This window comes from Pelodiscus sinensis, chromosome 16 (genome assembly GCF_052426305.1).
Source record: "Pelodiscus sinensis isolate ZL-2025 chromosome 16, ASM5242630v1, whole genome shotgun sequence".
NCBI lineage: Eukaryota > Metazoa > Chordata > Testudines > Trionychidae > Pelodiscus > Pelodiscus sinensis.
Genome location: NC_143067.1, coordinates 17274680 through 17290605, shown reverse-complemented (window position 1 = coordinate 17290605; position 15926 = coordinate 17274680). Strand labels below are relative to the sequence as shown.

Sequence of the window (15926 nt, the reverse complement as noted above, 5' to 3'; positions counted from 1 at the left end):
AAATCACAGATGCTGTTAAACATATGGACACACAACCGATTTTTGAAATATTGCTGATTCTTTGCATCTGTTCTTCCCCGCAGTGGCACATTCCACAGGTCCACTGACTGCACAAAGCAGTCTTCTCTTACAATCAATTCTGAGGGCCCTCTGCACTGGGAAAGGATAAACAGGGACATTTGAGGCCTTTATTGGTCTGATATTTAAAATGCCAAAGTGTCTAATATTTCTCATTAACGCCCATGGAATTTGTTGAGTGCCACTTGCTTGGGTGTCTAAATAAGTGCTTCAAACTGTAACTTCAGACACTCATATCTGAAAGTCTTGGCCAATATGTTTATGTTCCTTCCATACTTCTCTAATATAAGTATCTCTAGCCTTCCAGTCTCATTTGGTCTGGAGGTCCCCACAAGCAACTGATCATTTCTGTTACCGTTTTCAAACCTTTTGCACTTTCCTAGGTCCTTAAAATTACATGAATTAAACTTGAATCCTACTCTTCGAGGCACATATACTAGCTCAGTACTCATTGGACTTCCCTGGTCTGGCACCCTCGGGACCTGAGTCGGCCCAAAGGAGGAAGTTTGCAGGACCAGGGGAAGTCAAGCCTCCGGCTCTTCCAGGGCTCCCCTCCTGGCCACCAGCCCAGCCAGCACGCTGCTCCACTCCAGTCCTGGATCCTGCCCCACTCCAGTCTGTGAGACTCCCTGCCCTCAGCTGGTAGCGGTGCTACTCCTCCAGCCACAGGGTCTTCCTGTCCCTGGCTGGCAGCAGCTCTGCACTCTCAGCCGGCACAGGCTCCATGTCCCTGTTCCTAGCTGGTGGCACCTCCATGGCCTGGGCTGCAGCAGGCTTCCCTGCTCACAGCCTGCTGTGGATCCATGCCCCAGCCAGCAGGTACTCTGTCCCTGGCTGGTGCACAAGGGCTCTGCATCCCTGGCCAGCATGCAGAGGCACTGTCCCCCCGGTCATTGGAGCTATGTTCTCAGTTGGCGGGACTCCCTGACTGGCTCTGCTCTGGATGCTGGCCACTGGCTGGGCTTCCTGCCACCAGGACACTGGTCCTCCAGGCTGTCTGCCTGGCTGAGCTCCCAGCTGCTGACAACCTCTGTGGCTGGGGTTCTCTGGTCCATCTTCATCCATGGTTCTGCCAGACCACAGATGTTGCCGAAATAGAGAATCCCAGACCACAGAGATTCAACCTGTACCACTATTTTTCTCTAAAACACCACAATGTTAGATTTGCCTTGTTGACATCATGATGGAAAAACCTTTAACCTGTTCAGTTTGAGGGTGTCTTAGTTTTCCCTACAGAAGCTATACCTAATTTGGAATCTGAGCCCAGGTACATAGGGATTCGCTGACGACATTCTGGGCAGAACACTTGGCACCATTTGCACTGCAGTTGGTCTTCAATGGTGTTGCCCAGTTACTACATATTGTTGGATACTCCTGGACTGCTTATTATCTCTACTGATTTTGACTTGCCTAAAACATTATGCTAGTAAATTTAGTTACCTCCCTATCCGGTGCCTCTAAGCAGTTGTAACACCCATAGAGATCCTAGCTCTCAAGATTGGCAGAGCTACATTTGGCGTAGGATGCAAAACGAGAAAAAAATTATTTTATTCCACCTTAATTGTCTCTCCCTGGTCAAAAATATACAGAACCATTGCACTCACGTGATGAAGTGGGTTTTACTGTATTTTCTCTGTATTTTTGTTAGTCTCTAAGGTGCCATAGGACTACTCGTTTTTAAAGTTACAGACTAACGCAGATACCCCCTTGAGACAATTTGACTTTAGATGACAAATGAAAGGAGAGATTCTTGGAAATGTGCACTGTTTATAAAACAATATGTCTATTTACTCCTCGTGGCTAAGTTGGAGGGTACTGAACGTCAAATAGCTGCCTTGCACATGCCTGGCACGTTCCTATCTAGAAGATAAACTTACAGCAATGCCTATAATGAACACAAAACAAGACAAAACCCTTTGCTCTATATTCCTGTCAGACACAGGCCTCCCCCACAGTCATTATAGGATGAAAGCATCAGAGGCAACAAGCCTATAAATAAATCCTAACAGCAGAAGTCCACATTAATTTTCATAATTAGATTTTCTTGAGAAACTAGTAATTTCTTAAGGAGCTAAAAATGCATTCCAAACTTGAACTCAACATCACAGTCATTTAATGTAGTTGCTTCTCAAAGCTACTGAATCTGCCTTGCAACAGAGGCAGGTCACCTTTAAAGTATTAAAATAAAGTTTCCACGTGCTATAAGGAACTGTGCAACATTCCCGTGGCTCACATGGGCACCTAATATACTTCCATCACCCTAGTCACTTAATCATTTCTCACCCACCAATCATCATGGAAGTGGATCCTGCCAGGAGTCAGCAGAGATAGTAAAATGGATAATGAGTAAGTGGCAAAAAACTATGTGCAGCCAAAAGAACATTGATCTAAACCTGTTTTAGGAGACATAACCCTATTTTAGGAGAACTAACTTCACACAGAAATTCACATGCACAAAAAGAGTTTAGAAACAGGCGTAAACAGTAAGACAAGCCATAACATTCTAATTATCTTCCCAAAATGAGGGTACTCTTGTATTGGTTAACTGAGGAAACCATAAACAAGTAGCTGTGAGTCTAGAAGTCAATTACCCAGTTCACATTCCAAGATACAGTTAAACCATTTAAGGTCACCTAATCAACACCCAAACCAGGGTTGGGCAAGATGTGGCCCGGGGGCCAGATCCGGCCCGGGGGCCAGATCCGGCCTGCCTAACACTTTGATCCAGCCCGCTGACTGCATCTGGTCGCTTTCTATTTATATCCTGCCCCCCATGCCACCAAGTTTCCAGGTGGTATTCAGGCAGCTGGAGCCTATTTAAACTGCTCATGGCTCCCAGTTATGGTGCTGCCCCAGCAGAGGCCAAAACTCAAAGTCCTTTAAATAGCTGTAACAACCCTGGGTGGCTGCCAAGCAACACCATAGCAGCAGAGTCAGGAGCTGCGAGCCTTTTGCTATGTTTTTAATTCAAACTCTCTGGCCCCAGACCACTCTTAGGTGAGACTAGTCCCTAGCCCCACCCCCTGCATTCTAGGTATGGAGCCAGCCCATGACAACATACCAAAATTCATTAGGTGTCCCCCCCCCTGCAAAAATTATTGCCCATCCCTGACCTAAACTCACAAACCATAGTACAGTAAAACTCCGATGGTCTGGCATCTGATGGTCTGGCACCATCAGGAACCCGGAAGTGCTCTGGGCAACTGGACCATTGGAGCTGCTCTGCCCCCAGCTTCCCCGATTCAGCCGCTGCTAAAACTGACCAGCAGCTGAATTGGAGAAGCCGGGGGCAAAGCAGCTGGAGTGCTGCCGGGTAGGTCCCCTAGTGCTGCTCCTTGGGGCTGCGGGACCAACCCAGCAGCACCCCAGCTGTCCCTGATTCAGCCGCTGCTGAAACTTACCAGTGGCTGACTCCAGGAAGCCCAAGGCAGAGCTGCTCTGCCCCGGCTTCCTGGAATCAGCCCCTGATCATTTTCAGCAGTAGCTGACTTGGGTACACCTGGGACAGAGCAGCTGGGATGCTGCCGGGTTGGTCTCGCCACATCAAGGGTCAGCGCTACCGGACCAACCTGGCAGCACTCCAGCTGCTCTGCTGCAGGTGTCCCCGATTCAGCCGCTGCTGAAACTGACCAGCAGTGGCTGAATCAGGGATGCCTGGGACAGAGCCAGACTATCGGAAGGGGGGGCTATGAAGGGTCTGGGGTGGCATCCCCCACCCCAAACCCCTCATAGCCCCCCCGTTCTGATAGTCCAGCATATCTGATAATCGGCACCTTTAGGACCCACGGGGTGCCAGGATTATCAAAAGTTTACTGTAGATGGGATTTATGGAGGAAGAGTTCTCTAGAGAACAAGTCCAGCTCCCATTAATCTTCATGTCGCCACATTAATCCACAACAGTGTAGGCTGAAAAGAGACCCAAAATATTTTTCAAAAGGATTTTCAGTGCCATTGATTTAGAGCCCACTGAGCAAAAGTTAATCTTGTTAATAGCAACTTTTCTTGCTCAGTGTTGTATAGCTCAGTAATGCCTCGCACTTAGATCAAAGGCCTGGCACAGCCCTTCCAACGTCAAACAATCTTATATGAAAAAAAGACTGACAACCACCAGCACTTCAATGGGCACAAATTGGATCTCTGCTGATGGTTGTGACACCCATTAGCCAGGCTGAGACACTATGTGTTTTGGAACATTTAAAATTAATGATTCCCCATGCGTGTTCCACAGGCATGGGAAAAGAACAGGAGTAGCTGCTAATCTGAAATTATCCGGATGCTAGTGTCAAAACAGCATCTTGGTTTAACACAGAAACATTTTTAAATGGCCTCATTATTTCAAACACCAGGCTTAGACCAAGACGACCTGGTTTGTTTTTCAAACAGATCTATTTTCTCAAAATACTGGTTCCTAAAAGCACACCACTTACAATGGGCTGGCCAGGACTAGAACTTTCAACAGCTGGATTAGCCTTTTTAGAAGATTTTTTGCAACCATATTTTCAAGCTAGATGGCTTGCAGCACTAGCATGGGCAGCAGCAAGGGGTGGCAGGTGGAGCCAGTCTGCAAGGGGAGTCAGTTTGAAAACCAGCTCCCCTCGCCGACTGACTGCCTGCAGCCCCGCGCTGCTGCCTCTGATACAGAGGCAGTAGCGCAGGGTGGCACAGCAGCCCCCATCCATGGGGGGCGGGGGGTCTGAGCTCCACATGGACAGGGGCTACTGTCGCAGACAGAGGCTGCTCCCTGGGATGCAGGGCAGCTTCTGTCTGTGGGGAGCTTGGACCGCCTGCGGACCAGGGTTGCTTTGTGGCAGCACCCCGCTGCCCCGCAAGCTGCTGCCTCCGATCCTGCCTGCTCCTCACCCCTCCCGCTGTCTCTGTAGGAGGCAGGAAGTGGAGGATAGGTGGGTCCACAGAGCGGATACGTGAGGGGAGCCTATTTGAAAGCAGGCTCCCCACACGTATCAGCTGCAGCCTGCCCCCTCACCATCTGTGCAGCTGCCTCTCTATTGGAGGTAGCAGCATGAGGAGGTGGATTCAGTGCTCGTCGGGAGCCTGCTTAAAGCCAACTCCTCATGGGCACCACTCCCACTCCCCCCGAGGCAGCAAGGTGGGGTAAATGCATGTAGTCAACAAAATTAACCGATAAGCTTAGGCTCAATCAAGTAGTCATCGACATGATGGCATCCCTAATAACTAAGTAGCCTAAAACAGTTTGGCAAAAAACTACTACCCAGTGCTTGCAAAAATCCATGATCTAGTTCAGTGGTGCGCAACCTATGGGTTGCAACCCCCAAGGGGGTCGCGGATGTCTTTCTGGGAGGTCGCGGCACTTAGATCCAGCCGGCCAGTGGCTGGGCCTGGCAGTTGGCAGCCCCCACGGCGCGGGGGTTGCAGATCAAAACAGGCTGCACACCACTGATTTAATTACCTGTTCATCCTAAATGCTCAGGATATTCTGATACTCTCCTTGAAGTAGAATAACTCAGTGGATGGAGCATTTGCTTTGTTTATGCATGAGAATAAAAGCTCAGTTACGCATTAGCCAAATCATTAGTTCAAAGTGTGATAAAATAGATTAAACCTAAGTGTATAGAACCAAATCCTGGTCTCATTTAAGAATGAAAAGTCTGCTAACAGCAGCAATTGGACCAAACTTTGGACATAAGTTTGCATTTCTTAGATACTGTATGCTCTCCTTTTCCAAAGGATGGGCAACTCTTTCAAGCTTCCAATCAGGCAAACTTTCCTTGAGCGGTAGGAACCACCCCCTCAATGGCATTCCTCCCCACAACATACTGGTACAGTCAAACTGCTAAGAGAGAGATCCTGTACATCAGCGGTTCCCAGGCACCAGTCCGCAAACTGCTGGGCCACGGTGGCTCTGAGGCAGGAGCTATGGTACACCACCTAGCACTTTCCCTCCCACCGTGGTCGTTGGATGAGGCATATCCCGCCCTGCCTCTCAGCCAACCAGCACCGGTCAGGGGCAGGAGTCTCCTCCCGGACACAGAAGAGCAGTTTGCTATGTAGTGGGAGGGCAATGCCAAGCCCGGCACAGCAACCTTAGAGCAGCCATGACCTGGGCAGCAGCACTCAGCTCACAGCTGGGAAGAAGTGCAGGGTTAGGCAGGGGAGGTGGGGTGGGGTGGGTCAGGAACTAGAGGCCCCAGGGGTGGGGGCCTGACACTGGGGCATCCCGTGTGGGGAGCTGGCACTGGACGGTTATGGGGCAGGGTTGGCACTGTGGGGATCTGGAAACAGGAGGCTGGCACGAGGGGCTCTGATGGTCGTGGGCTGTAAGGGGCGGATGGTTGGCACTGAGGGGGGTTGGGAGAGGAGACTCTGGGGTCAGTGGGGAGCTCTAGGGGTTAGGGCTGGCAATGGAGGGCTCGGGGCCACAGTGTACACTGCCAGCTCTGTAGCAGCCACCATGAAGCTGAAGCCGTCTGTTCGCGGCAGCTCTGGGGGCCGGGGCTTTTGGCAAACTGGTAGTATTTTATTTCTACATTTGCATGGTCATAATTTGCATAATGAATATGGAAGCCTGCAAATAAAATGTTACCAGTCCATCAAGAGTTTGTGAATGTGGTATAAAAAGGTTGGGAACCACTGCTGTCCATTATTTTTTTTGGGTTGAATTATTTCCTAATTGCATGCAAGAAAAGCTGGTTAGTCCATTTATACTTATTAGCAGGTACTGAAAAATTCTGCTGCTTCTGAGAAATTGAAGGTAGAGCCAAGAAAGGAGATGAGGCAGAGAAAAGTAGATCTTCTCCTCAACTTGTTTCTCCTTGTGTAGTCCAGGGACCTTTTGGTGCACTCAGCAGAGGGCAGAAGGGGTGGGTATAGATTTTACACGGACCCCTTGGGTCAGATACATACTTAACAGTTAACGGCAAGGTGGCATGTAAGGCCTCTGCCAAGAGCCAGATGCCCACTAGTTGACATAATCATTGTAAAATGTATGTACAGATAGTATTTAAGGAGATATGCATCTATACTGAAAATTATGTTCTTCAGGTCTTGGATTTAAGACAGATCGCCAAAAGGTGACAGACCTTGGAAGTGTTCCTTTCAGGCAGAAGGTAACAGACACCTCCCTCCCTCTTTAGCCATATGGGTACGGTGTCTTGTATGCAAACAGGCACATGGCATGAAGCATACCTCGCTCACTGCAAGATGAAAGACTGTAAAGCCTACAAGAAAGGAAATCTGTACCAGTGCGTGGGGAACAGACAGCAGCGGGTGTCCTGTTTATAAATAAAGGCAAGAGATGGGACGGATATCATGGGGCAAAGAAATATACATAATCCTTCACCTGAGAGGCAAGCTGGCAGCCTACTTGTCTCAAAGGAGGGTCACAGCCAAGCCTGGCTGTAAAGCATTGAAAGGATTTGGAGGGAGTAATATTCTAGGAGACATGAGAGCACTTTGTTAATTGAGTCTAGGCTCCAGGATGTGAGAGATTATTTCCTTCTGGAAACAAATGGTTACATATAAGACTTCTACTTGCTACTTCATGAAGCTCTAAACTTCGTTAAACAACCTTGTACTTGATTTCATTATAAATAGACCTAAGTGCAGTATGTAAAGTGGAGGACTGGCCTGAAGGGAACTGCTAAGCTGGGTTACACTGTTCCTTTGGATGCAGCAAATCTCTCAATACCGAGCGGACGGGGGCTGGACATGCCAAGGAGATTCTTGGAGGGCTTGATGGCCTATTGCTAATCTACAGAGTAACATGGGGTCTGCAAGGCCAAGAGAGAGTGCTTGTACTGCCCATGGATGCTGGAATCAGAGACCTGACCCATGGCGACTGGGCTTCCCATGCTAAGGACACATGGCAGCCAGGTGCCTCACAACCCTAGGTATCTTAGGGAAGCATCACACCCCATAACTCTAGTAGGAGGCCATTAGGGTTGCCAGATGGTTTGACCAAAAATACCGAGCACTGCCCTCCCCCCCCCCCCCAAAAAAAACAGGGAAAAAATTGTTGAAAAAAAAAAAGGGGGGGACCAAAGTTGAGAAGGAAAAAGGAAAGGGGGGGGGGGAAAAAGGACCCAGAGAGTTAAGCAAAATAAAATAAAATAAAAAACCCAGCATGGCCACTTTAAGAACAGGAGGGGCCATCTTGCCTCCCTCCCTGCTCCAGGCCAGACAGCTCCCCTGAAGAACCAGGTATGTGGGGAGGGGGGGGCTGGGCCCGATTGCTGACTGTGTTGTAGGATTGTCAGGTGTCTGGTATTGACCAGGACAAGCTGGTATTTTCCCCCCCGGCCAGAAAAAAAAAATAATAATCAGAAAACAGACATTAAGTGTCCAGTATTTTCTGAATTTTTTTTTTAAACCAGACACGAGCTGAAAATACCAGACTGTCCGGGTAAATACCAGAAACCTGGCAACCCTAGAGGGTCTCTCACAACTTAAGGGCGTCCTGCACTAGCAGTGCTATGTAGATGCCTTAGAAATGGATTCTGGAGACCCAAAATAGGTTCCTTCTAAGGCCATGTTGTGCTGTTGAAAAGTGCCCAACAGAGATGAATGAGATTTTGTAAAAAAGTAAAAACAGATGGATGGAGTCAGAGTGACAGAGCCAGACGTCACGTACCACAGATCAGGCCAACCAAGGAAAACAACAAAACACCACTGACCATCACTTACATTCCTCAGCTAAAACCTCCCAGCGCAAACCTATCCATGCAACAAACCCCGTTGCCAACTCTGCCTGCACATCTACTCAAGAGACACTATCATAAGATCTAACCACACCAGCCACACCATCAGGTCCTCATTCACTTGTATATCTACTAATGTGATATATGCCATCATGTGCCAGCAATGCCTCTCTGCCATGTATGTTGGCCAAACCAGACAGTCTCTATGCAAAAGGACACAATCAGAAATCAAGAAAGGTAATATACAAAAATCAGTAGAGAAGGAGAACACTTCAAACTGCCTTCAAAAAACCTAACAAAAATCCAACAAAAAACCCCTTCAAAAACAGACTTAAAAAACCAAAACCTGCAGAGCTGCAACTCATTTTCAAATGTGACACTCTTAATGTGGGTTTGGACAGGGACTGGAAATGGCTGGCTCACTACAAAAGCAACTTTCCCTCTCTGGGTAATCACACCTCCCTGACTGAACTGGCCTTGTTAGTACTGGTCCTCCATTTGATAAGATAACTTCTCATCATGTGCTAGTATATTTATGCCTGCCTCCGTCAGATGCATGGAGTGTAAATTACAAAGTGGATTTTTGCCATGAAATCTTATATCCAAATAATCTGTTAGTCTTTAAGGTGACACAGGACTCCTCATTGTTTTTGTACATACAGACTAACAGTTACCCCTCTGAGATTTGGAAAAAAGTAAGTGGACTCTGGAACATGGTGAGGGGAAGGCTTTGATATGGGACATAGTTCACTTGTTTCCTTCCCTCTTGATTATAAAATTGTTGATAGAACAGCAAGATATTTTATTTCCACATGTCCCTTAACAGCTAAGCTTTTGGTTAAGTCAAGTGAGCTTACCTGAGAATATTCTAGGACACTATTGAATGTTCAAGTATGTGTCTTGGAGATAATTTTCCAGACAGTTAAATTAGAGTCCACTGACTGCAGTAGAGTACGGAACAAGCCCTTAAGAGAGGCTATCATGCAAGTCTAAAGCATCTATTGGCCTCTAGTGCCTTGAACCTGATTGTAAGTGTTCATATCTAGAAATAGTTCTACAAAATAAACCCACTCTTAACCTCTCCACTAAGATCTGAGAGACGACAGGTTAGTAGCACACAGTCAAGTGAACAGAAATGGGCATGTTTTTCTTATTTGGAAGTATTTTGTAAAATGCCGATAAACCATAGTATCATATTGAGTAATTGTCTATAAGAGATGCTATTTTCCTACAATGTGGTGTATATTTAAAGCTATGGTATAACTAAAGTAATTATTCAGATTTTGTAACCCTGTTATCAAAGCTATATTAGCCATATGTGGAAAGAAAAATGCATGCTTCCTTGGGAGCTTATAGTGCAGCCTTTTTAGAATCACATACTTCTGTAATTACTTACATCTATTTAGCATGCATTGATTATATTTGAAATAGCATATGACCATAACACTAAACGCAATGGCAGTTCATTTTATCATCAATTTAATTGGTTATAATTGGAAGGAATCTTATAAAAATCATCTCATGTGGAATTTTTGAAATATTCATGGTCATGCTGCACCAGCATTTTCCATTCCAGCTCCCACCCAGTTTGCAGGGGATTACAACCTGGGTGTAAACTTTTCCCCCCCAATTAAAATTACAGAAATCTGTCATGTAACATGCCTCTAATATGGTTACAATGCTTCTGGTCTTAAGAAAATTAAGTTTGTAAACCAAATGAGTTTAAAAAAGAAAAAAATTAAATGTTTTAATTGTCTGATCAATATCTGCTTAAAATCAAAACCAGTGTGACAGTGACTGAACTGTATACATTTAACATGAGCTCAATGAAGAATATAGGACACAAATGGAAAAAAAAATCCAAAATTTAAATATTTAAATGATACACTGAATGTACCTTAAAAAATTGCAAAGAAATTGTTTAAGTTACAGATACCTGAAAAATCCTGACCCTTCTCTCTATACCTTCTAGGCACCCACATAGTTTTAAAATTTAGGCTTTAAAAAGCCCTCAAAAACCTTACAGTACACAAAAAAACTCACTTGCTGAGACTTTGGACCAAACTGATCTTGGGAGTAACCCACACTGCTTGATCCGAGTGAAGTTTACACCAAGGATTAATTTGGCTCTCTGGACATAAAAGCAGCTGCTAGGAGCCATTTTTTTCCCTCCAACACATGACTTTTAGCATGAACTGCAATTAGGATAAATGTAATTTAGGATAATTCAGCATTAACTTAACTGTCAAGAATACATGCGATCCTACAGTCCTTTCAGTAACAACCTTCAAAGTCATTTAATCAGACTTTATTTTGCCATATGGAAGGGACAATTCTCAACAATATAGTTATTAAAGCAACATGATCAATGTAAACCCACACTGGCATAAGAAGGTGCAATTTCACCAAAGCCAATGGATTTACATGAGGTACAACTTTGGCAAGGGAATGAAGTACAGGCAGCAAAGAAGACCGCTGCAAGAGTGGGTGCGGTGGAGAGCGAGCCAAGACACATTTTCTAACAAAGATGTTCATTTGGATAACAGGCCTTGAACTATTTCCACAGCTCTGTTTCTTTCTTTCACTAGACAGATAGGAAAATGAAGGGCAAGAGTTTCAGACTTGACTGACTGCCACAGAGATAAGTTCTTCTGTGAGCAAAGCATGAGCCACTGTGTTCATGGCATTCCACACAAGCTAGCTGGTACTTAAGTATAATAAACTTGTTTCACATTCCTTTATCTACAGAACATTATAGTACCTGAGTTACTGTCAAATTCTCTATTGAGTAGCTCTCCAAATATGGAAGTTTGTTAAAACTGACTGAGCTAAGCACTTAATCATTTATTTCTCTTTGAAATCAACAGGACAGAAGCACATACAGGGGAGCTGACAGCCTCCGTGGGCCACTGGGCAAAGTATATGTGTGATGAGGCTCCGCGTTCCCAGAAAGGGTGGGGCCAGGGGAAGTCCTAAGAGCTGCCTGGAGCCAGGAGCTCCTGGTCTCTTTGGGTACGTCTACACTACAGCGCTAATTCGAACTAACTTAGTTCGAATTAGTTAATTCGAACTAATCTAGTTCGAACTAACGCGTCTAGAACTAAAAACTAGTTCAAATTAGTGTTTTGCTAATTCGAACTAGCAAGTCCACATTGAGTGGACCCTGAACAGGGCTTAAGGATGGCCGGAAGCAGTGCTGGCAGGGCATCAGAGGAGGACTTAGAGCGTGGAAATGCTGTCTCAGGCTAGCCGAGGGCTGCGCTTAAAGGGACCCAACCCCCACCCCGACAGACAGTTCTAAGGGGTGCCCCGCTTGCAAAGCAGTCCTGGCTTGGATTGCCCGGAGTACCCACACTGGGCACATCACACCACTCGGCCATCAGCCCGGCTGCACTTGCCGCAGGCTGCCATCTGGGAAGAAGGGGCAATTGGGGGGCTGCAGGAGAGCTTCCACCCCCAGAAACCTACAGAGCCAGCCCAGTCCTCCCCATCAGGGGCTCGTACCCCATTCCTCCCTCACCTCCTTCCACTTACCCTTCCCTAGCCCCCCTTCTTATTGATGTACAAAATAAAGATAACGTTTCTTCCAACATTGACTCTGTCTTTATTGAACAAAACTGGGGGAGACTGGGAAAAGGAGGTGAGAGAGGGGAAGAGAAAGGCTGGGAGGGGTAGGGCAACTAACATGATCAGGGGTTGGGAACAGGTCCCAGATGAAGAGAGCCTACAGAGACTGGGACTGTTCAGCTTAGAAAAGAGGAGATGGAGCAGGGACAGGATAGAGGTCTCTAAAAGCAGGGATTGGGTGGAGAGGGTGCACACAGAAAAGTTCTTCATGAGTTCCCATAAAGAAGGACTAGAGAACACCAAAGGAAAGGAATGGGTAGCAGGCTTCAAACTAGTAAGAGAAAGTTGTTCTTCAAAAAAAGCAAAGAGTTAACCTGTGGAACTCCTTGCTGCAGGAGGCTGTGAAGGTTACAACTAGAACAGAGTTTAAAGGGAAGTGAGATCAAGTCATGGAGGTTGGGTCCATGGAGTAGTCTTAGCCAGAGGGTAGGAGTGGTGTCCCTGCCCAAAGTTTGTGGAAAGCTGGAGAGGGATGGCACGAGACAAATGGCTTGGTCACTGTCTTCGGTCCATCCCCTCCAGGGTCCCTAGGGTTGGCTGCTGTCGGCAGACAGGCTACTGGGCTAGATGGACCTTTGGTCTGACCCAGGACGGCCATTGTAAGCTCAGGGCTCAGGGTCAGGGGTCTCAGTGGACCCCCTTGATTTTCATGCACACCTGCTCCTGGGTGGCCAGGCTGGCAGCTCTCCTGCCCTAGACGGCCACTTTCCTGTGCCTAGTGCGGAGATCGTGGACGAGGTCCACGATGTCCGCACTAGCCCAGGAAGGTGCCCGCCTCTTGTGGTCCCAGGCAAGCTCCCGGGAGCCACCAGCCTGGTCCCGGGAAGAGGGGGTGGGCTGGGGGACATTGGGTGGGTGGCTCTGTGCCGTGCCAGGTGCAGGGTCTGCTGGCTGGGTGCTGGCAGGCTTGCACCTGGCACGGGCACCGTAGCCAGCCCGTGCCCCTTTAAGGGATCCGGGGCCGGGAGGGGGGCATAGAGTTTCACTGGTGTTGGCCAGAGTGGCCACCAGGGAAACCTGGGGAGGGCTAGCCTCCCACTAGTTTGAATTAAGGGGCTACACACCCCTTAATTCGAACTTGTAAGTTCGAACTAGGCTTAATCCTCGTAAAATGAGGTTTTCCTAGTTCGAACTAAGCGCTCCGCTAGTTCGATTCAAATTCGAACTAGCGGAGCGCTAGTGTAGCGGCTATGAATGTTTAGTTCGAACTAACGTCCGTTAGTTCGAACTAACATTGTAGTGTAGACATACCCTTTGAAACACCGGTTCCTGGGTAACTGCTGTCTCTAACCATCTCCCTCCATCGTTGGGTCAGGGCACATATCTAAGTGACTTGCTGAACTGGATCCTAATGCAGGTACTTTAAAAAAAAAAAAAAAAAAAAAAAAGCAGAGGCAGAGTCCTTTTGCACCTCAGTTTTAAACATTTTGAGCAATACTGGGGTTTACACAACTTTTTTCATTATTATTTAAAAGTCTAAAATACTCTCTTGGTCTAAGCCAGGAATGTACATTCATCACGTAATTCATCCTTTTAAAAATATTTTTGTATATTCCCTCATTTTTTAAGAAAACCTCCTAGTTGAGAAGATTAGGGATTATCCAGGAGAACGTGACAGTCTCTTAATAGACTGTCTGCCTGGAAGCAAAAAGCTAAATCATTCACCAGCACGCTGAGCAAGCATTTAACACAACAAATGTGTTCATACCCAGTATGAAGGCCACCACGTAGTTCGAGATCTGTCCCATGCCAACTATAAGAAACAGCACGGTGAACATCTCCCAGCTGGTAGAGAAGATCTGCACGAAACTGAAGCCAGTCTGCACTGCCATGGTTGCAAAGAGGATGGACTTCCTGCCAAACCTTTTGCAAAAACAAGTAGATTAAAGTAATATTTTAAAATATCCAGAATAAAAATAATTTCTAGGTATATGACTAAGCAATACAGACTTAGCACATGCACCCCACTCAAAACCACACATCTTAGCAATGCTCGCAGTTAACCCATTGTTTTTATGAGAATTAAAAATGAAGGCTCTTTGGAACTCATGACTAACAAAAAAACAAGTCAGAAAAGCAGATGTCCAATGGAGTTTAGTATTGCTGTGACAGATACAATTATACATACTTACACGTACAAATACAAATTTATGCTAAAAGAACATTTAAGCTGCAAAATCAAAAACTCAAACATCAGGAAATGACAAAATTAAGGCTGCTTGTGCAACTTTTATACCGCCCCCTTGTGCATATACATTGTGATACAACTCAAGCATCTACACAGCACTTATTTTGAAATAGAGCACTCTTCCTCCAACTTCCCTTATTCCTCATACACTGAGGGTTACAGGAGTCAGAGTAAGACATCCTCCAGCTTGACAGTATTTTGACATTATTTTGAAATAACTGCCTGCTGTGTAGACGCAGACTAAATTATTTCAAAATAATGTTATTGTATAGACGTACCCTTCATGAGCAGCTTATTCAATAATATATTTTCTCCACATTCTTCACTATGAAACTCCAGGCCTTGTTCAAAAGTTGCTATATTAGCTGAGTGCTTCTCAAACCTTACATCAGCGTTTCCAATCTATTCCTGTCCCAGTCTGTGTCCACCTCACCCCACTCCTTGCCCTAATTCCATCCTCCTTTGTCCATGCAGTCTCATTCTCCACTCCTCAGGTTTCCCTGCTTGGCCCTGCCCAAACCCTTAGGGCTCATCTACACTGGCCCCTTTTCCGAAAGGGGCATGCTAATTTCACAGGTCGTAATAGGGAAATCCGTGGGGGATTTAAATATCCCCCGCGGCATTTAAATAAAGATGTCCGCCGCTTTTTTCCAGCTTTTAGAAAAGCCGGAAAAGAGCGTCTACACTGGCCCCGATCCTCCGGAAAAAAGCCCTTTTCTGGAGGATCTCTTATTCCCTACTTTGAAGTGGAATAAGAGATCCTCCGGAAAAGGGCTTTTTTCCGGAGGATCGGGGCCAGTGTAGACGCTCTTTTCTAAAAGCCGGAAAAAAGCGGCGGACATCTTTATTTAAATGCCACGGGGGATATTTAAATCCCCCGCGGATTTCCCTATTACGACCTGTGAAATTAGCATGCCCCTTTCGGAAAAGGGGCCAGTGTAGACGTAGCCTTAATGTTTGGCAATATTATAAACTGAAAACAGGAATTCTTAAAATTGGATGTGCTGGACAATTTTAATAAGAACATAAAAAAGGATTAACATGATTGTCCTTGAAGAACACTTCTGATTTTCACCCATTGGCAGAAATAGTTCAGCTCTCAAAAGTAGAGAAGAGTGTACTATTTGGGTTCCTGCAATGTAACAGCTGCAGCTTCTAATCGAAGGTGGTCAGCGTGTCAATAAGTGTGATAAATGTGCAGTTAATCAGAGGCTTCATCTTGCATTGTGTGTGAGTCAATGCGAGTTTTGTCTGTGTCGTGAGCAGACAGAGAAACAACATGCAGGAGAGGAAGTCTCATAGCAGCCGACTCTGCTGGAACAATAAAACTGAGGTAGTGGAAATCTAGCACTAGCACT

The 15926-nt window shown here is 46.2% G+C and overlaps 1 protein-coding gene across 1 annotated transcript in view; it reads right to left on the bottom strand.

Annotated features, from left to right (window-relative positions):
- SLC22A4 (solute carrier family 22 member 4) overlaps positions 1–15926 on the bottom strand; it is an 83070-nt gene that overhangs the window by 36100 nt on the left and 31044 nt on the right. The window contains exon 3 of the mRNA XM_075900352.2: positions 14089–14243. Within this exon, the coding sequence (XP_075756467.2) occupies positions 14089–14243 (155 nt within the window). The remainder of the gene's footprint in view (positions 1–14088; positions 14244–15926) is intronic.